This window comes from Penicillium diatomitis (genome assembly GCF_028827545.1).
Source record: "Penicillium diatomitis strain IBT 30728 chromosome Unknown utg000002l_segment0_segment0, whole genome shotgun sequence".
Lineage (NCBI taxonomy): Eukaryota > Fungi > Ascomycota > Eurotiomycetes > Eurotiales > Aspergillaceae > Penicillium > Penicillium diatomitis.
This window is the reverse complement of record NW_026623174.1, coordinates 2480988-2500549: the sequence shown is the minus strand read 5'-3', so window position 1 is coordinate 2500549 and position 19562 is coordinate 2480988. Positions and strand designations below refer to the sequence as shown.

Below are 19562 nucleotides of genomic sequence, written 5' to 3'. Positions count from 1 at the left end.
ACTCGTTCATGGGCTATCTTTTGACTCAGCGACTGCCTGCCCGCCACGATGGACACGACTGAGCCACGGCGCGGGGTGTCAGAGGAAGATGACCATGATCATGCCCCAAGCCCCGCGTCCCCGGAACCCCAGCAGGAACTCCCCGATGACCTGCCCAAATCACTGGATGATCGCCGGACGGTCCCAGTATACCAGGAGACTGAGATGTACGATGCATGGCAGGGTGAGTGCTTTCCAAAATCTTGCTCAATTGCGCTTTGCCCCAATTCGATCCTCGGGGGTGGTTCTTGTGTACGGCTGCAGGTAAAGAGCAGGAAGCGGGGAAAAAGTGTTTCACAAGAAGAATTGGAGCTAAGACAATGGATTCCGATCGACAGGGCAATCGCAATTCTTGACGACTCCGGTGGCTGCGAGACCTCTTAGCTTTAGTCTCGCTCTCGACGACCATATGCATGATTCCGAGACCGATATGCGCGCACGAGACATGGAGGATAGTGATGCCCGGCTGATTGAGATGCTTGCGGCGCAAGCCACTCACCGGGAGGTTGACTCGCTGGGCGCGAATGAGGAGAGGATTGCTGCAGATGAGAATCTGACCGTGGCGGAGAAGAGGGATATGTTGCAGAAGAGTCTCAACATGGCTGCTAGCAATGGTGATGTGGAGCGCGTGCGCAAATTGATCAGTGGGCCGGCGAAGAACTATATTGATGTGAATAAGCCTGATGAAGAAGGGACGGCGCCGCTTATCTATGCTAGCTGTTTTGTAAGTATGTCCGGGATTGGGTCATGGCATTTGTGAAGACTTGACGGGCACGGTGGTTTGAATCGCATGCGGATCGGACTGCGGGAAAGATTGCTTGCGCTAATACACGAGACTGGATAGGGCCATCAAGAAGTCGTTTCAGCTCTCCTCGACGCCGGAGCCTTTGTCGATCAGCAGGACCGCAATCAATGGAGCGCATTGATGTGGGCCATGACCAACCGCCACAAAACCATCGCAAAGATTCTACTCGACCATGGGGCTTCACCGGATATCAAATCATCTTCTGGAGGTACCGCTTTTGACTTTGCGCAACCAGGCAGTGAGATCTCAGAGTACTTGCACGAGAATGGCTATCATTTCGGCGCTGCGGGGGTGGTGGATGACTTTTATGACGCCGGGCTGGCCCATGGGCGTTTTGAGGAAGAGCTCGCTGAGAATGAGATGAAACGCCGAATGATGATGGAAGAAAGCGCCATCAATTTAGAAGTGGATTTGTCCAGTCTGGGCTTGGACGAAAAGCTCGAGGTGAGTGCAAGTTCAAGGTCGCATTCGTCAGTAGTAAATGCTGATGGGAAAGTCCAGCCCTCCGATGATGAAGATCTAGACGATGAGCAGCAGGAGTTTGTCTGGGATCGGTGCCTGAACGATCAGATGTTTGTCTTTCAAGACCATGAGCTCGAGCGCATTCTCGACATGATCATTTCCAATATGACTCCGCAAAGATCTCCGTCTCAGAAACCTGTTCCGGCCAACTTGCTTTTCCTCATGGCCCGCTATGCACATTATCACGCCAGCCCGGAGCTCCTTACAATACTGCTACATTCAGCGACTGATAAGATCAATGATGTCGTGGAACGATATCAGTGGGACATGACGATGCAGGCATTCTGGATGTCAAACGCGACGTTGCTACTCCACTATTTGAAGAAGGATGCTGGTCTCGTGCAGGCGACGATACAATTTCAGCTGCACTTGGCAGAGCTGATCAATGAGATCTTTGTTCTGATTATTCGCGATGCCGAGCGTCGCATGAACAAGGTCCTCGATGCAGCGATGCTTGACCACGAGACCATTCCGGGCATGGAAGATATCGCTTTTCAAAACGAATGGAAGCTGTTCCGCAAGAAGAAGTCGGAAGCTCCAGAGCCTGCCGAGAAACGGTTCCGCCCACCCTCACCTCGCCGACGAGCGCAGATCTCTCCCCGCAACATCACCTCGCTTCTCTCATCTACGCTGTTTGTGCTAGACCTCTACGATGTACATTCGGTCATCACGACACAAATTATCTCCCAACTTCTCTACTGGCTCGGTGCGGAGATCTTCAACCGCATCATGAGCACACGACGATATCTTGCACGCACCAAGGCGATGCAGATACGGATGAACGTGTCTGTTCTGGAGGATTGGGCTCGAACCAACAACCGCCAACCTGAACACTACGAAAACGGATCGTTAACGACCACCGGTGAGACCACCGTGGACGCTGCTCGCCGGCATCTGGCCCCGGTCATTCAACTCCTCCAGTGGCTGCAGTGTTTCTCTTCTCTCGGCGAGGACCACGAATCTCTCGTGACCACGCTATTGCAGCTCCAGCAACTCACCCCAACCCAGCTGGTGCATGCCGTCAAATCCTATCGGGCCGAAGTCGGTGAAAAGGGACTCACCAAGCAAGCGATGCGCTTCCTGCTCGATGTCCAACGCGATCCGGAACTGATGTACCGCGAACAATTCCGGATCCAAGAGGAAAAAGCCCGCGCAGACGCCGGCCCCATCGCCCCTACCACCATCGACAACCGACCAAAGACGCCGACCCAAGACAACCCCCAGGGAGACCCCCCAGCGAATCCCACCAGTCCCGAGCACGGGCAGGGGCAGGGGCATACCTCTCCCGGCTCCGTCGCCGGAACCTCCAGACCGGGGAGTATATCGGGTCCGTCGCGAAATGACGAACGGCCTGGCAGGGACAACGTCTTCCTTGATACCACCTTCTTCTTACCCTTTTCCCTGCCGACCAGTACAGACATGCTCATCAGCTATGGAGCCGGCTTGGGCGGGACGAATCGCGAGCGTGCGCGCAAGTATATTCCGACGGTGCCTCCGGAAGTGCTGAGTCGGTTGGATCGTGGCGCGGAAGCTTAGTCATTGCATATAGCGGGCCCGGAGTGGCTGAGTTTCCACCTCCTCCGGTCAACGTACGAATCCAGCTGTGCTTAGGGCTTGGTTCCGTCTTCCATCATCAAATGTCATATTATGCCAGTTGTAGAGCCGACTCTCTTAATAGTCATGATCGGTGCCGGGCATGCTCGTGACTAGTAATGGGTCCGTGATTTGTATGCAAGTTATTAGAGAGGCGAAAATCTGGATCATGACCGAAGAGGATTTGGTAAATGAGATCTCATCGATCGTTCCGCGGACTTGAGAATCCGAGTTCATCTGAGACAAGATCAATATTGTGATGATAGAAGATCTCGAGAGGTTGGTCAATAACGTACCGTGTCCCAAGGCCAGGTGATGATGCACTGTCGAAGTTGCCCAGCTATGTTGAGGTTGCTATGTTTGTGATTACTCTGCGTGAGAGCTATGGATATGAGCTGAGATCCTGTCTCTGTCGTGAGTGTGTCCCAGTTGGGCCCGATTAGGAAATCGAATCAACACGAGCAGACTGGGCCTTCAGGCAATACCAGCATGGAACTTGCCGTGGGCTGAGACCACACCAAGCCAGAGTCGTTTGCCTAGAAATCAACAGATTAATTCTGCCATGGTGGTGTCGTTGATATTGTTGATGTTGATGTTTGCCCACGAGCGTGACACGCGAATGTTTGCTTTTCTACCGGCGTGGAGAGCGAGGGTATAAAATCTCCCATCCTCCCACTTTTTCTTCTTTCCTTTCTTTTTTCCCCCAACCCATTCCCATTTACCTTTGGAGTTCTCACCTCACCACATCGAAGGTTGAGCAGCAGGTAGTGGGTTTGGATCACCTGGGTGTGGGCTCTGCTTGGTTTTCTTTTTTTTTTTTTTCAAGCAACCCCCAATCCAACTCGCACTTAACTCTTATAAGTCCTGCTCCCCCTCAGTGGATCAGAGCTGAGGCAGAGAGGAGAGTGATGAGTCTGGTTGTGGCTCTGCTTGCTTTTCTTCTTTGAAGAGAAGAGGCATCCACCAGGTCGACTGTCATTTGCCTTTGGAAGCCTTGTCGTACACCCGACTTGGTAGCAGGTAGTGAACAGTCTCTTTTTTTTTTTTGGGTATTCTCTCCGTTCTGGCTATGCTTGGTTTTCTTTTTTATTGAAAGTATCCAGCGGAGTTTCTTTTCTTATTCATTTGCCAATGGAAGCCTTGTTCTACACCGGACTTGGTAGCTGGCAGTGAGCGGTCGTTTTCTTTACCTTTGGCTCTGCGTTTTTTTTTGAAGCATCCATTGGTTGGTTTCAAACCTTTTTTTTTGGAACTGGAGGAGGAGAGAGGGCTGTTTGAAGGGAAGGTGGGAGGTGGAATGACAGAGAAGAGAGAGGGGGGACGCGACTTCACTTCGACTTCGATTGCGACTTCGACTGCGACTTCGACTGCGACTTCGACTGCGACTTCGACTGCGACTTCGACTGCAACTTCGACTGAGGTGGGTGGGAGGGCACAACGACGACGACGAGGCCGGCGGTGGGTGGGAGGCGCCCCGACGACAAGGGGCTCGGACTTTGGTAGGGGACGATGGGAGGACTTGCAAGGGAACAGGGCCCGGGGATTCGACAAAAACTTGTGGGCACTGGGGGCTTCAGTGGGCTACTGGGGGATCTTCTTGCGGGCACTGGGGGGTTGCAACCCGATGATGAAAACAGCTTACAACGAAGTCTATCAGATACAAGACCGTTGTTGGCTCTGAGGGTTTGCTAACATCCCACTCTGCTCTTTACCTTTTCAGCTTTGACTCTGTCCTTTCTCTGCATCTTATTCCCTTGCATCTCCCATTACATCTTTCTCTTTTATCCTGGATCCTGCTCCATGCACTGTCCCTTATCACCCATGAGCAATGACGAGTCTATCGCTCGAGCTCACTGCCCTTTCACTTCCCTCGTTCTCACACCCTCTCACCTGACTTGTACTTTGCTGCCATAGATAGCTTACGATACGTAGTCTTCTTTAAGGGCGTACCTGGTCCAGCGTCCTTGTACGCTCCTGACGTTTCAGAATCTGATCCAATGTAGAAGAGCAATGGAGAGCCCTGTCATCTATCCATCAACATGTATGTCCTTTCTATGCTTTTATGATTTGAAGAGTTACACGCTTACTACCCATGATATGTGGAGGTCACAAGTCCAAGTTTGATTGCATATGGCTACTATCAACTCCGGCTCGCCTTGTGACCAGAACCTCCGTCCATGATATCCTGTCCTTTTCTCACTATAGACTTGGCAGACAGGTGATTAACGCATTAGATAGAAGACTACGGGCAAAGTAGTCCCAAATGCTGGGTATATCCTCATAAGGTATTTTTGAATTCCGCTCTTCCTTTTTACTCTAAGCTTTACCATTACTCTTTCTCCTTACTCTTGCTCCTTACTCTTGCTCCTTACTCTTGCTCCTTACTCTCCCTCTTTACTCTCCCTCTTTACTCTTCCTCTTTACTCTTCCTCTTTACTCTTCCTCTTTACTCTTCCTCTTTACTCTTCCTCTTTACTCTTCCTCTTTACTCTTCCTCTTTACTCTTCCTCTTTACTCTTCCTCTTTACTCTTCTACTTTACTCTTACTCTTCACTCTTCCTCTTTACTCTTCCTCTTTACTCTTCTACTTTACTCTTACTCTTCACTCTTACTCTTCACTCTTCTCTCTTCTCTCTTCTCTCTTCTCTCTTCCCTCTTCTCTCTTCTCTCTTCCCTCTTCCCTCTTCCCTCTTCTCTCTTCTCTCTTCTCTCTTCTCTCTTCTCTCTTCTCTCTTCTCTCTTCTCTCTTCTCTCTTCTCTCTTCTCTCTTCTCTCTTCTCTCTTCAGTCTTCCTCTAGATCCTACGTTCCTCTATATCCGCCCCCTCTCTCACTACCCCATCCTTCAGATTTCATTTCCAGAGTTATCGTCGTTATCAACATCTAAAGTTTACCCTCTTGCTTCAGCCATCGACTGAACCGAGAAGACAGGGGGGAACGCGACTTCGACTTCAACTGAGGTGGGTGGGAGGGCACGACCATGACGACGAGGAACGACAACGACAACAACGACGAGGCCGGCGGTGGGTGGGAGGCGCCCCGACGACAAGGGGCTCGGCCTTTGGTAGGGGACGATGGGAGGACTTGCAAGGGAACAGGGCCCGGGGATTCGAAATCAACTTGTGGGCACTGGGGGATCTTCTTGTGGAAACTGGGGGGTTGCAACCCCCTAATGATCATCACAGCCTTGTTGTCGGCGATGGTCTCGCCGATGGTAACATTAAATCTCGAGAGGTTTACTAAAGGCTGCAGAGCTTGACGCTGTGCGGGAGATACAGGAACAATCAAACAATGATGAACGACAGAATCAAGACTTCTTCTTCTTTTTCTTTTCGTCTGGAAAAGGCCTCGAGCGGCGGTTCAGTTCAGTATAGGTATTCATTGGCTTGCGAAGCATTGACAGCGTTTATTCTTGCAACTAATGCCCTGTAATATTCAAGCGTGATGCTCTCCTTAACAACATACCAGTACTCAAATGACGATGAGCAGATGCCGAGACTCTGCATCCAAGCTTCCATGTACATGTACACGAAGGCCCGGCACTAGATTCTCATTCATGAGTGCCTGGGTAGTCGGCGCTTTTTAAAAGTCTGGGTTGTAAGGTGGAAGACATAAAAGGGCTCCGGTGTATGGAATGAGATTCGGCCATGTCTGAACCAATATTGACATCTGTTCTCACGACAGGTCCAACCACAGCAACAACTTCCAAGGACCTCTTCAACGCTCTTTCAGGTTGGACCGGGAACACCGTCGACAGATCAGAAAGAAGCCAGCCTCAAATTATGCAATGTGGACCAATGCTTCATGAGAGAGGCACACGACAAGCAGTTACGGTAGGTCTGGGGTCAATCCGTGTGCCTACAATCGCGCCTTCCGAAGCTCTCCTCACCACGGAATATAAACAACGGCCTCCCATCTCGAGCAACTCTCGCTCCTTCACCTTCAGCATTCTCAACCCTCCATCTCAAACCACCGCAATCATTCATTTCAGGCTCCACAAGACATTCATACCAACAATCATTTTCTTAAAAAGCAAGCGAACATGCCCTATCCTCACCAAATCGCCATGGTCACGAGACCACCCCTCCCAAAGACTGATGCCGAGGCTCTGCGGCACTATTTGAGAGCCTGGCAGTGGGCAATTGCATGGGAAGAATCTCGTCGCGGTCAAGAACTGGAGAAGAGCCGCCAGGAAGCCATGAAGCTGGAGCGGCGGAAGATCGAACATGGGATTCTCGTTGACGCACTCTGTGCAGGAATGAGTCCTGATCTTTGTCCCGCTCTTATGGACAGCATGAACGGCCTATTCAATGGGCGTCTCAACCCGGACAACTTGCCACAGGACCTGCCTGTTTCAATCCGCAGACGCCTTCGAGCCATTTCACCAGTCCTGAATCAGCAGCCTACCCAGCCGCCTGTACCGGCGATCCTGACTCCGCCCCCCGAAGCATCAGATCCTTTCAACAAAAGCGCAGATCAGCAGCCTCAGAAACCTGCAGAGATAACCCAGAAGAATTGGCAGGGCTCATTCCAGGTGCACTCGCGAAATGACGTGTCCGGATTCTCCAACAATCCAACCTCGTCTCCGGAGTTCTCTCAATCCGCAGCAAATGAAATCTCCCGTCGGGAGACACTGAAAGCTGTCACTTGTTTTCCTCGCGGCGCTCCAAGGCCTCGTGCTCAACACCGATCACGCCTGTCGGCTTCAAACCCACCTGGACAAGTGCGTCGCTTCCGCTTTCCAATCATCGTTTGGACACCCTCTGCACAGAAGGTGGAGCACTCCATCGAGGACATGATGATCGATACCACCTATGATGCAAGCGATGAGGAATCGACTGATCCCGAAGACTACGAGTCTTACTACGACGATCCACACACCGGCAGCGAGTACGAAAGCGATCAAGATCGTGAAGCGCTTCACAACAGCAGTCACAGCAATCAGGACGACGATGTCATGATCGTCGACGATACAGACTGAGAGTCCGTCCATGACAGAAAACTGGCAGAGCTCTGCCTGCGTTCTGAGGGTGATGTGTGAGGGATGACCTCCCCAGAGGAGATGATATGGCTCTGGCAGGCCGAAACAGCATACCGCGGGGATATGCGATGGAAAAACTCGCTTGAATATTCTTTTCTTTTCTTTTGCGGTGTCTCGTGATTGTTTTCTCTCAGTGTGGAGTTTGAGGTGGTCATTCATTATTGTCAAAGATCTTTTATCGACTTGTGTCTCAACTCTCTCGCTTTGCTCTTGCTGAAACTTGTGATACAGTCGCGGCTCACTCATTGCTATTGAGTATTTTCATGATGTTGTCACTTCCTGTTGGTTTTACTCTTCCTTCTGTTACGTTGACGCTTGCTTTTTTTTTTTGCCTTTGGACTTGAACTTGCTCCAAGTTGCTTTATTCACTTTTCCACTGATTGTGTCATGCTAAGAGTTTCAGTTATTGCGTTCCTTGCTCATAATGCACTTGATGCTGACTGCAGACTTTGAGTTGCTTTGACATTCATTTGTGACAGACCTGAATCAGAAGTCAATCAAGCAATCGAAACAATTCTGATCAGGGCATTGACTTCATGAGTCTCTATATCGTAGTGTACTGCGTCTGTATGCATGGAATACCTTATTCATTCTGTGGCTTACAAATGGGATTCGAACATCCGTCAAGTGACTTGAGAGCTTGCCTAAGGCAGGCTGCGGCGAGACTTGTCAGCGTCTACAGAGCCGGGGACGGGTGAAACGATGCAGGACGTCAATTCCTGGATTTTACAATTTGAGTATGTCATTTGGGGGGCAGTCAAGCTTGAACAACCAAAGACAACCAGTCAGCATGGATCTACTAGGGATAGAGTCTGTACATTACGTTGAGTGCTATATTCAACAAGAAACCTTACTGATATACATAGTTACATACACAAAGCAAGGCCAATATTATATTAATCAATCACCAGCTGATCTGCAACCAACAAGCATCTCAGACCTAGTAGCAACGAACGCAGTCCCCAACTGCAAAGGCTAGTACCCAGACTAGAGCATGTACCTGAACAAAGGCGACCGGTCGCCCAGGGAATCAGGGTCATCGGGATACTGCGCGGGATCGAGCTGGTCACGCTTGGTGTTGATGCGTTTGTAGGTGAAACGCATGATGACGACGGCTATCATGCCGACTACTACGAAGCCGAGCTCCAGGGCATGGCCCATGAAGTAGTTCGGGGCGTCTTTGGCGCGGTAGAAGTTGGAGGACATGGCTGGGAGTGGAAGGCGTTGTTAGAGTTGAATGTGCGAGGGAAGTACACCACATATGGGTTCGCGAGCGGCCAAAGAATAAAAGGACGGAAAGAGAGAAAGTAGAGAAAGGATCGTGAAGAAACATACCTCCAGCGAGATTGCCCAGACCAATGTGAATGGCCATGCCGGCGGCACGCTTGTAATCGCCTGCCATGTTGACACTGAGCCAAGTGACGTTACCGGGGAAGGCGGGATAGATTCCTGTGATGGACGAGTCAGGGTTAGATAAGATTCGCTTGCGGGATTTGCTTGACGTTGCAGACTTACCAACGACAGCAATGAACACGCCAGCGTAAACCACTCCCGGAACACCGCGTCCGATGGATGAAATGACGATGATGAAACCAATGGCGATCATAGACATGAAGAACAGAATAGATGGAGAGCGCTGCTTGCGTTTATCAGAGAACCAGGCCGCGCCGACGGCAACAATAGCGGCGGTGATGTAGATGGGCACCTAGTGCAGATTGGTCAGAGAGTCTGTTCGCTTGCCCTCTAGGCCGAGAAGCCGGAAAGACTTACGGTCAAGAGCTGAGCCGTAGATGACTTGTAGCCCAAGTCCTTGATGATGGATGGTAGGAAGAAGGAGATGCCGTACAGAGGGCATGTGATACCCCAGTACACTATGTCGCGAATTGCATTGTCAGCATATGATTGATACAAAGTTTCTTTTCTTTCTCCCCCCCCCCCCCCCCCCCCTTGCTCGTTTCAAGTACGGCGATTTTGAACAGAGGTACTCACTCAATAATCCCAGCCAGATCTGCCAGTCCTTGAACGCGTCAACGACATATTGCATCTTGAAGGTGGACTCATCGCGAATGACCTCACGACCATCGACCGAGTTCTGAGTACGCAGTTTGTGGATAACCCAGGCTCTTTCCTGCTCTGTTAAGAAAGTGGCGGTCTCGGGAGAATCATGAATAGCAAAAGGGGCAACAAGGGCCACGGCGACTGTCAGTAGACCCTCCAGGATGAAGATCCAACGCCAGCCTCCTAAGCCGGCAATACCATCCATTTTCTGCCATACAAGGTCAGTGACGTGATCTGCGACTTGCCAGAGCGCTGTTTTTGACTCACGGCAATAGCAAAAGCGAGCAGTCCGGAGAAGGCTCCAGCGACGCTAGCAGCGCTGAAAAAAAGGGCTTGGCGGTACTGTGCCCGTTGACGAGGATACCACAATGTGATGTAGTAGGCAACACCAGGGTACAGTCCAGCCTCTATATTTTAAGCGGAGGTCAGATTAGTTTTCGAGTTGATCAACCTGAAGGGGAGGTATCGCCTACCAGTAATGCCAAGCGCAAGACGAGTTGCAAGTAGACCACCATAACTTTGAACAATTCCCATCAGTGTCTGTTGATTGAGAAAGGTCAGTATCTTGTCATGCTGCCAGACAATTTATCTATCCTGCAAATGCTTGGACTCGCTCACCATGACAATACCCCAGGCAATCATGATCAACGGGAGCCATCGCGAAGGTCGCAATTTCTTCAACATCAAGTTGCTGGGCAGCTCAAAGGCGCAATAGGTGAAAAAGAACACCGTCACTATAAAAATGAAAGGGTTCAGAATGAGTTTCGGATACGCGAGTCTCTTCGTAGCGTTCAGTCGGCGATCACGTACATGTCCAGTTGAATTGTGGTCCCGTCATGTGCAAATCCTCCAACAGACCCTCCACCTTGGCATTTCCAATGTTGCCTCGATCCAAGAACGCGAGCAGATACAAGATACTCAGCATAGGAATCAACCGGAGATCCATTTTGCGCAGGACGGCGGCTTCGTCAATTCCTTCAAATGAGGAAGGGCTCACGATAGCCATCTCCCGATCGGTATGCTTTTCATCGTAGGATGAGACCCGCTTATCTTCGAGTCGGTACTCAGCGGTCTTCCCCTCCAGCGATACATCGGTGGAGCCAGGCATTATGTCGCGGACCCGCGGCAAGATAGCGGACAGATGAGCCGTTTAACAAAGACTCTTGCTTGGAAATCCTCAGAAGATCAGCAACGACAGCTTTGGGACTCCGAGGGGGTTTTTATATAGGGCGGTCTCGAGTACTCCTAAATTAACGTTCGATTTCTGCGGGGGAAGCTTTACCCCACAGCGAATTCGGGGCGACGGGCCTGGACTGTGGGGAATTGGAAACGAAGCCGGAGCTTGTGCACAGCAAGATTCAAAGAGCTGGAACAAGATCTTTTGGAATTAACTCATCCACATGGCTGGATCTTGGAGTAGTGGACAAGGTCGTCACTCCTCCCCGAGATGTCCATTTCGGTCGTTTCGCGTCGAACTTCCAGTACTTCTTCGTCTTCCAGCTCCACGGGAATCGCGTGGAATGTAGCTGCGGTAACGGTGGCGCACTCTGGCCGGGGATCCTATCATTCACCGCACTGACGCCAGACTGAGACGCTAAAAGCATGTTTAATCTTGGCTTCGGCATTTGTCAGATGGACCATTGACCTATCATTCCTGGAAGTTATTTGCTCATTGTCTGGCCAAAGTTACAATAAGTCGTATGGAAGGCGTCGAGGATCCGAATCCTGGGGACTCATGACCTTTCCGCTGGGCAGCTCGACGACGACAATCAGTCATTCTGGATGGAGAGTACGAGTGGGTTGAATAGACTTCTCGGATCCGAGGCTGATCGTGCAGCGCAGCGGTTCTGATCCGGTCGCAATCGGTTCTGATCCGGAAAGCATGACCACTCAACGAGGACCAAGACAGGTGACTTCTGTGCAGTGCAAAACCAGCTGGCAAAATATCTCCAACAGCATTGAAGTCGAGGAGCTTGAATTGCACGCGAAATGCTCAAGGTGTCATGTGATGCTGTACGGCTCCGAAGAGCCAAGAACCGCGTGACTTGGGCTTAACCAAGCTACTGCAACTCATGTTCTTCGCTCAGTCTCTATCATATTGATTGAAGGCTTCTAGGGCTTCTGCTCCGCGTCTAAGAGGGATGCCTACTTTTCAGTCTGGGCCACGGTTCAATTATCACCACATCTTCATTCGACTTTCCTCACTGTTGTTAGCGGTCAGATGAAACCCTCCGAGAAATTGAGCTGGTGCAGCGATGGCTTCGCCACTGAGCGAACCAAAGCTCTTCCCGGCCTGGAATCATCATGAGCACATATGGTGTTGGCGGACAGGAGATGTCATTCAATGTCATCTCATCATCACTGTCCCAGCTTTGGGTCATTTGGAGTCTCGTCCAACTCGAATAGGCTCTCAGAAGCACTCTTTTTCTACTTGACACAAAAGGGCAAAGAAAGACACCCATTCCAAACACAGAAAAAAAAATACCCACACATCTCAACATGCCCTCGGCGACTCCCTGGAGCAGGCCCGACACCCGAAATCGCCCAATTGCGATCATAGGTGCCGGCATCATGGGCCGGCGGATTGCCATGATGTGGCTTGCTGCTGGATACAATGTGATCCTCTGCGAAAAGCAAGCTAGCAACCACGAGCCAGCCCTCCAGTACATCAAGAACAACGTGGAAAAGCAAGCCGCCAAGCTGGGCACCAAGCCAGGCACCGGTCGCTTCACAACTTCGATGGAAGAGGCCATTGAAAGCGCTTGGATGGTCATTGAGGCGGTGCCGGAGATTCTGGAACTCAAGATCGATCTCATCGGTCAGCTTGATCATCTGGCACCTCCAGATTGCATCATCGCGTCAAACTCGTCGTCTCTGCGCTCGAGCCAGATGCTCGTCAACACAAAGCGAAACTATCGTATCTGTAACGGTCATTACTACATGCCGCCCGAGCAACTCTACTTTGAGGTGATGTCGTGTGGAGAAACGGACCCAGATATCTTCCCCTTTTTGATGGAAAAAGCCGCCGCCGCAGGTTTCAAGCCTGTGCATGCGCGAAAGGAGTCGACCGGACTGGTGTTTAATCGCATCTGGGCCGGGATCAAGCGCGAGTGTCTCTTGGTCTTGTCGGAAGGGATCACCGATGGCGGAACAATTGACGAGATGTTCAAGTCGTGGTTCCAGGCGAACAAGGGACCTTGTCAGATGATGGATATGGTCGGCCTGGATACAGTTTACAATATCGAGACTGTCTATTCCCAGGAACTTCACACCGATCCTCGCCCAAAGGATTGGCTCAAGACGGCGTATGTAGACAAGGGCAATCTGGGTGCCAAAACTGGGAAAGGACTGCTAGGCTAGGCGCGGTTGCAGATCTCTTTCAATGGTTTGATCGGTTTTTTTGCCTGCTTGTCGATACAATGAAAAACACTGAGAGCCCATTGCTCGTTCCTGCACTTGATATTATGCCGACATCAGTAACCGCTCAGTGACCTTCCTTGATTGTTAATGCAAACACGATTGTTGAGTTCGAGTGAATGAGGTTTTTGTTGACGTATTTCCCATCATTGCCTCCAATTGGTTTGCGTGACAAGGCTTTGCCCAACTAGAGACATCAACACGGACAACTTAGACACATTCGTGCGAGAAATCTACCTGTGGGAAGGTGCAGAATCAAAAGCTAGAGAATGAAGTCGAGAAGTCATAATGGCAACTGCTTGGAATTGCTGATTAGAAAACACCAAGGGGATTTGAATAATTAGGTGACATGACTTTGGTGTGAAGGCAAGGAGAAAGTTGCAAAATGAAAGTAAATGGGCCCTCGTAGAACGAGGGTTATCCTCTGGTATAGATCATGTGAAGACCGGAAAGAAGACAAAGCGGGTATCAGGATATTAGACATCAGGTATAGGGCTTCGAAAGTAGATTTCAGTCATTAGGGTATCAGACGGCCGTGAAAGCGATTATGAAATAATTAAAGCCCAACGTGATTATGTCGGAGTGATCAGAGGGGATCAAGTCAGCTTCTTGCGACGGTGCACTTTCCATTCGGCTTTGGCAACACGCATGAATATCTCAATGTCTTTGATTGGGACCCAGCTGGTAAGAACCTTCATGCTGTTTTCAAAGTCGGACTCGAGAATTATCTCCCGCATGCCATCGATTAGGGCAGCAGATGTCGCATGGAGTACGTCGAGACCTTGCCCGAATGTGCTTGCGCGAGCCGGCGACGATGTCTCTTTCTCTTTGCCATGTGAAGCAACAGTATGAGGGGCAGCGGTGAGGTCTTCCGCATCTCCAAGAAGCATGAACACGTCCCAAACACGAAGTTGAGCAGCGAAAGGAATGGAATAGTTGAAAAGGGTGAGGTACCATTTGGTTCCGTAAGTTGTCGGTGGAATGCCAACCTCGTTCTGTTCCCCCCAACATGTCAGTGCCCGTCATATTAGGTGTAATTTGTGGAGAAGGCAATACTAACCAATTTTATGGCTACCTCACCACCAGCGAGCCACTCCCGCTCAAAATCATCCAGAGCTTCCATGAGCCCTGCAAAACCTGACTTGTATAATTCTCCTAGGCCTCGTAGCTCCCACAGCCGGGCGAGCATAACGAAAGCGTGCTCTTCATCATAATATGCCAATAAAGTAGCTGCGAGAGCAGCCATGCCTTGCACATAGCCAGTGTCTGGGAAATATAACGACATCGCGTGAAGCACCCGGAACAGCAGCCGTTGGCCACCTCGATAGCGCCGACGAAACATGATGTGACTCGTGATAGTGCGAGGGACGTCGATGTCAATCTGTACATCGTCCGGGGACGATACATATTGGTAATCACGAAAGGCCTCAATCAATGTGTCTTCAGTAGGGCTATCTGGGTGACGCTTGGCGCTAGTTTCGAGGAAAGAGTACCATGCGGTCGAACGCCACCGGTCAGGAATGCCTTTCCATGTTCGTTCAATCAATTTGGAGCTGCGAGTGTCGAATTCGAACTTCATCCCGCCACCATCGCGGCTCTTTTTGACCGGAATGGCCATCTTGGTCCATTTGTCTTCACGTTGCCATTCTTTGCGGCGCATTGCACGTGCCGAGGGTGTGTCGGGGCCAGCATCGAAAGCATCTCCAGGTAAAGTGAGCATGTCTCCCGCCTCATCCTTGGCTTTCCGATCCCAATTATGGGGAAGATGATTGGTGGCGGAACGAAGGCGAGATGTGGACCGCCGGACTGGCATACTACGCGTGCTGGCTGACGAGGCTGGGCGGCCAGCTGTAGGTTCCTTGTAAGAATCTTGCGTAGGTGGTCGAGCGCTGAAAGAGCGGGTGCTGGCCCTGGCAGTTGGCGGCCGAATCGAGCGTTTTCTTCGCGGGGCTTCAGACGCCAGGAGCAGGCTCGTCGTCACTCGTTGAAGGGGATGTGGTTCATCACTTGATGTGTGAATGAAACCGTAGCGGTCTACTTGTCCTACACCCACGTCCTGCCAGTATTCGATGCCGCCAGCTAGTTCCCTCGTCTCGCGTTTCATCCTGAGACGCTCAACCTCTTCCGAGGCTCGTCCCTTGTGGTCATTGTGATGGATTTCAGGCGCAGGCGTAGAAGCAGTCTCAATGTCGACAGTTGCCGGCTCCTCCCACAAGATTCCATTGTCAGAGGCCATTGCTCTTGCAACTTCAGAATCGGTGACGTTGTCATCGCCTTTCTCATACATGAGCCGGACACGGCGCGAAAGCATGTCTTCGTCGGCGGATATTGCACGGCTCTGGAGACTCGATTGCCGTGGACGAAGAGAGCTCTGCGGTCTGACTCGAGGAATAGCTATAGGTGCAGTAAGTCCTGTACTTTCCTGGCTTGAGTTTTCACTTGTCTCTTTCACATCGAGATTTCCAGTCGCATGGGCATCTTCCGAATCTCGGACCAGGTCAATCGCAGGCAAAGCAGTCACACCACTTGGATGACGCGGCGCATTCTCCTTTAATGCTTCCTGGGCATGTAGGCTCTTTGCAATGGCGGGATACGGGCGCTTTGATCGGTCCCTGATCAGGCTGCCTCGAGTGGAGAATTTCAGTCCTTGTTCAATTTCACCGAGTGAGGCATTCGGGATATCCAAACTGATTCCGTTGAAGTCAGGCTCGATGCGGGGCACCGGCGGCAGTTCACCTGTGCTGATTTTGCGTTCCAGCTCCATCGATCTCTTTTTCAATCCACCCCATCTGCGCTCTGACCATCTTGACCCGGGTCGCGAACTCGGACGGCCACTCTCGTTGATGACGATGCTAGGCACACTGCGAAGGGATGGGGCCTCGCATTCGCTGTTGTCTCCTGGAAGCAGTTTCCCATCGTCCCGACCTGTCTGTGACAATGTTGTCGGTTCTCCTTCATTCGGGTTAATCCTGCGCAGCGAACGCGCTGTCACAGGACGATCAGTGATATCTGGAGGGGCGGCGCTGGTGCTGAAGGATCGGCCATTTGGTTCAATCGGTGTCTCTGACGGCGTTGGTAGAGAGACAGATCGAGTGGTGTACGGTCGCTGTCCTACTGCAGTCTCGCCGTTTCGCAGAGCTGGAGTTGCCGAGGCCAAATGCGAGCCTGGCGATAGGGACGAGGCTGCCTCGACTGTCATTATCCCAGCATGACTTAGGAACCCTGGAGTGGCAAAGAGCGTGAAACGTGAACGGGATGGTCACCACAGCGACAACTGCCTGCACAGCTCAGGACACAGGGGTTCAGCAACGATCGCTGTCTTGTCAGGGTCATTTGCTTTGAACAAAATTAGTTTGGCTCCTGGCGAGGGCCCGGAGATGTGGAGTCTTGGCAGCAAGCTCATTCCATTCCAGGCACCGAGTACGTACTACTAGTTGCGAGGTACAGTGGAAACATTGGAAAGGGGGGCCAGGCGCATGCACTGCGGAGGTACCAGGTACGAAGCTAGTGCGTCACGGAATTTTCTTTGCATGAGAGCAATGTGACCTACGTGCCCCCAGGTTGCATGAAAGTGGACATGTTGGCAGATAAGATGCAAAAGAGGGCTTCGATAATGTACAAGCGCCCCCTCCCATGTTCAATTCAAGGCAGGCGAATACAACATTCAAGCATGGCTGCATGCTGTACTGCACGCGGCATCCTTCTTGTTTTTGTTAGGAAACGGATGGCCGGTCCCACCGGGCTTGTATGCACCTGGTGGGCCTTCAGCAAAAGAACGCTGAGAGACTGCCGAAAGTTTGGTCCAGGAGATGAAGTGGAGCACGCTAAGCGTGCTTAGGTTTGTATCGGAAGTCTGGAACTCAGCGATTGCCAAACAAGCAAGATCTTTCACATGTGGCCAGCAGCGCAGTGACTGTGTTGCGCCCGAGAATGACGTGGATTAAGACAAGACTTGACTTGTTTTGAGTCAGGCGACGGGAAAATGAAGGGCGACCGCGTGGACTACAAGGTAAGATTGAAATTTGCAGTATCTAGAGAGACTATTCTGGCTATGAGGCGCAGATTGAACTGAACCGAGAGACACCGGACGGTCTCAATATGCGGAAATCGCCTAGCTCGTGTCGTGCATTCTCAGGGCTTCATTGTACTTAGTACTTTGTAGGGCCATGTACAGGAGAAAACAATGCCCCGTATTAAAATCGGAGGAATGGATTGGAAAAGACCCAGAAACGACAGAAACAGAAACTCCGGCAGCTGAGGCTAGTATGAGGAACACCATCAGCTCCTTATGCAAGGGTATGAACGCTTCGATACACCAGTAGACCGGCGGACAGTCTTTGTCAGCCACGCATTTGGCTTGAGTATTGAGCAATAGAAATTGGGCAGTCATTTAGAAACGAGATGAGGTTCTCCACTCGTTGCGCATGGATGCTAATTAGGCTCAAGCTGCTGCCGCCGTGTTGTGCCCGGGTTGGGCGTCCCGGGTGGGACGGCCTCGATCAACAGGTTCCCGTGGCAGAAGTTCGATCTGGCGCACCAAAAAACTTTTCTCGTCGGTGAATTGGTCATCATCTGTCCGATCTTCGAGGAATTTGGGCAGAAACCGAAGTAGTCGGTCTCGGTTGTTGATGAGTATCCGCTGTACTGCAACCGATTTGTTTGGATTGGCGACAAAAACCTGACTCATTTAGCTTGACCCTCTTCGAATATGTTCATCATGCCGGGAGTTAGGATGCAGTGGGTTTGCAGTGAACGTACCTTGAATACATGGAATCCTTCGTATTGTACCATCTTGCGATCATCGCGCAAGAGCTTCATACAAAGCTTGAGATTATCTCCGCTCTCGACATATGCCATCATGACGTTGTAGTTGGCCCGATCCAGCAAGATTTCACCCAGTAGTTTGATGCTTTGGCGCTTCGTAACATAGGATTCTGACTGGATGAGAACACTGTTAAATCTGCTGAAGAAGAGGTCAAAATTGGTCGCGAGATAGGCTGTCACAAGGCTTTTATGGCGTGTGAGAATTTCCTGCCATCGACAAAATTAGCGCTCATCCAGCTCGCTGGCTCGACGGAAAGATGTCATACCCGGAATGTCGTGAAAGCATCCGCGCTGACCTCAAAATTGCTCTTGTCGATCCAGTGAAAGAAGTCCCAAAAGACACCATTTCCACTCTGAGGAAGGCTAGGTTTCAGCTCTGACAGTCGTACCGCAGGCTCGTCTTCCCTCGATTGGTCGTACAAGATCACTGCCGTGACCACGTCAAACTTCAGGGCTTCCCGCAGAATCACTCCGCAAGGCATAGCACTCTGGCTCTGGTTGTAGCCGCGACATAGTTCGACAAGAATTTCCGGCCGGTTATGCACAATATATGAGATCACAGGCGGATCTTTGTCCGGCGCATAGGACGCCGGGCGAAAGCGGAGGATGTGAGAGAATATGGTTTGGGTGTCTTTGCGAGCCTCGAAGGGAAGTAGGTGAATAGTTCGTGAGAGATCAAAGAGCAAATCCTCTTGAAGTGTTGCTTGTACAAGTGCGTGGACCTGTTCAGGCGATGTTGTGATTTCTGGTAGAATTGAATCGGGTTAGCTGTGCTCCATACGTTGACCCAATCTAGACAGAGACGAAAGCCCCGAGGAAGTTCGAGTGAGAGAGGGCAAAACAAATCAGAGCTAAACTAACCCTGAGTCCCTTGAACAATGATCTTCATTTGCCCCAGCTGCTTCGCTAGTTCCTCATCAGCCTAGCAGATAGTCAGCACAAATTTCTTGTCTAATCGAAGCGCAAGAATCCTGTCTGTACCTTGGGGTTGCCAGGCGCTTCTTGCACCCTTAGCAATAATTCCTTTGTCGAGCGAACAACATCTGCCGGTTGACGCGACCGAGCGCGATTGAAGAAAAATGACATTGTGGTCAAAAGATCACCCACTGAAGTGTCAAGGTGCCTGGAAGAATTCACGATGCGATGGACAGTAGTCTGCCGAGGATGATGTAGCGATGGATCGCCTTGCAGGCGATATAAACAAACGGGAGCGGGGCAACCACTTGCCTCAGGCCGCAATCAGCGATAACGGATTTTTTTTCTT

At 51.0% G+C, this 19562-nt stretch overlaps 7 protein-coding genes across 7 annotated transcripts; 4 read left to right on the top strand and 3 right to left on the bottom strand.

Moving 5' to 3' along the window:
• Positions 1–48: 48 nt before the first annotated feature.
• Positions 49–2902, top strand: N7539_001969 (uncharacterized protein; the record flags this gene model as incomplete). The annotated part of the gene is made up of 4 exons (XM_056931572.1): positions 49–223; positions 378–763; positions 884–1288; positions 1346–2902. 4 exons carry the CDS (start codon positions 49–51, stop codon positions 2900–2902), a joined length of 2523 nt encoding a protein of 840 aa, XP_056793603.1.
• Positions 2903–4998: 2096 nt separating this feature from the next.
• Positions 4999–6201, top strand: N7539_001968 (uncharacterized protein; the record flags this gene model as incomplete). Its single annotated transcript, XM_056931571.1, has 2 exons — positions 4999–5004; positions 5821–6201. 2 exons carry the CDS (start codon positions 4999–5001, stop codon positions 6199–6201), a joined length of 387 nt encoding a protein of 128 aa, XP_056793602.1.
• Positions 6202–7024: 823 nt separating this feature from the next.
• Positions 7025–7939, top strand: N7539_001967 (uncharacterized protein; the record flags this gene model as incomplete). Its single annotated transcript, XM_056931570.1, has 1 exon — positions 7025–7939. The coding sequence occupies one exon, from the start codon at positions 7025–7027 to the stop codon at positions 7937–7939; it is 915 nt and encodes a 304-aa protein (XP_056793601.1).
• A 1047-nt stretch (positions 7940–8986) lies between these two features.
• On the bottom strand, positions 8987–11165 carry N7539_001966 (allantoate permease family MFS transporter; the record flags this gene model as incomplete). The annotated part of the gene is made up of 9 exons (XM_056931569.1): positions 8987–9207; positions 9335–9448; positions 9515–9704; positions 9770–9870; positions 9989–10265; positions 10325–10464; positions 10531–10597; positions 10676–10791; positions 10868–11165. The coding sequence occupies 9 exons, from the start codon at positions 11163–11165 to the stop codon at positions 8987–8989; spliced, it is 1524 nt and encodes a 507-aa protein (XP_056793600.1).
• A 1391-nt stretch (positions 11166–12556) lies between these two features.
• Positions 12557–13417, top strand: N7539_001965 (3-hydroxyacyl-CoA dehydrogenase family protein; the record flags this gene model as incomplete). Its single annotated transcript, XM_056931568.1, has 1 exon — positions 12557–13417. One exon carries the CDS (start codon positions 12557–12559, stop codon positions 13415–13417), a length of 861 nt encoding a protein of 286 aa, XP_056793599.1.
• A 653-nt stretch (positions 13418–14070) lies between these two features.
• Positions 14071–16673, bottom strand: N7539_001964 (putative TBC domain protein; the record flags this gene model as incomplete). The annotated part of the gene is made up of 2 exons (XM_056931567.1): positions 14071–14469; positions 14535–16673. The coding sequence occupies 2 exons, from the start codon at positions 16671–16673 to the stop codon at positions 14071–14073; spliced, it is 2538 nt and encodes an 845-aa protein (XP_056793598.1).
• Positions 16674–17915: 1242 nt separating this feature from the next.
• N7539_001963 (Mo25 family protein) lies at positions 17916–19384 on the bottom strand (the record flags this gene model as incomplete). The annotated part of the gene is made up of 5 exons (XM_056931566.1): positions 17916–18152; positions 18233–18505; positions 18565–19043; positions 19160–19220; positions 19280–19384. The coding sequence occupies 5 exons, from the start codon at positions 19382–19384 to the stop codon at positions 17916–17918; spliced, it is 1155 nt and encodes a 384-aa protein (XP_056793597.1).
• Positions 19385–19562: the final 178 nt, after the last annotated feature.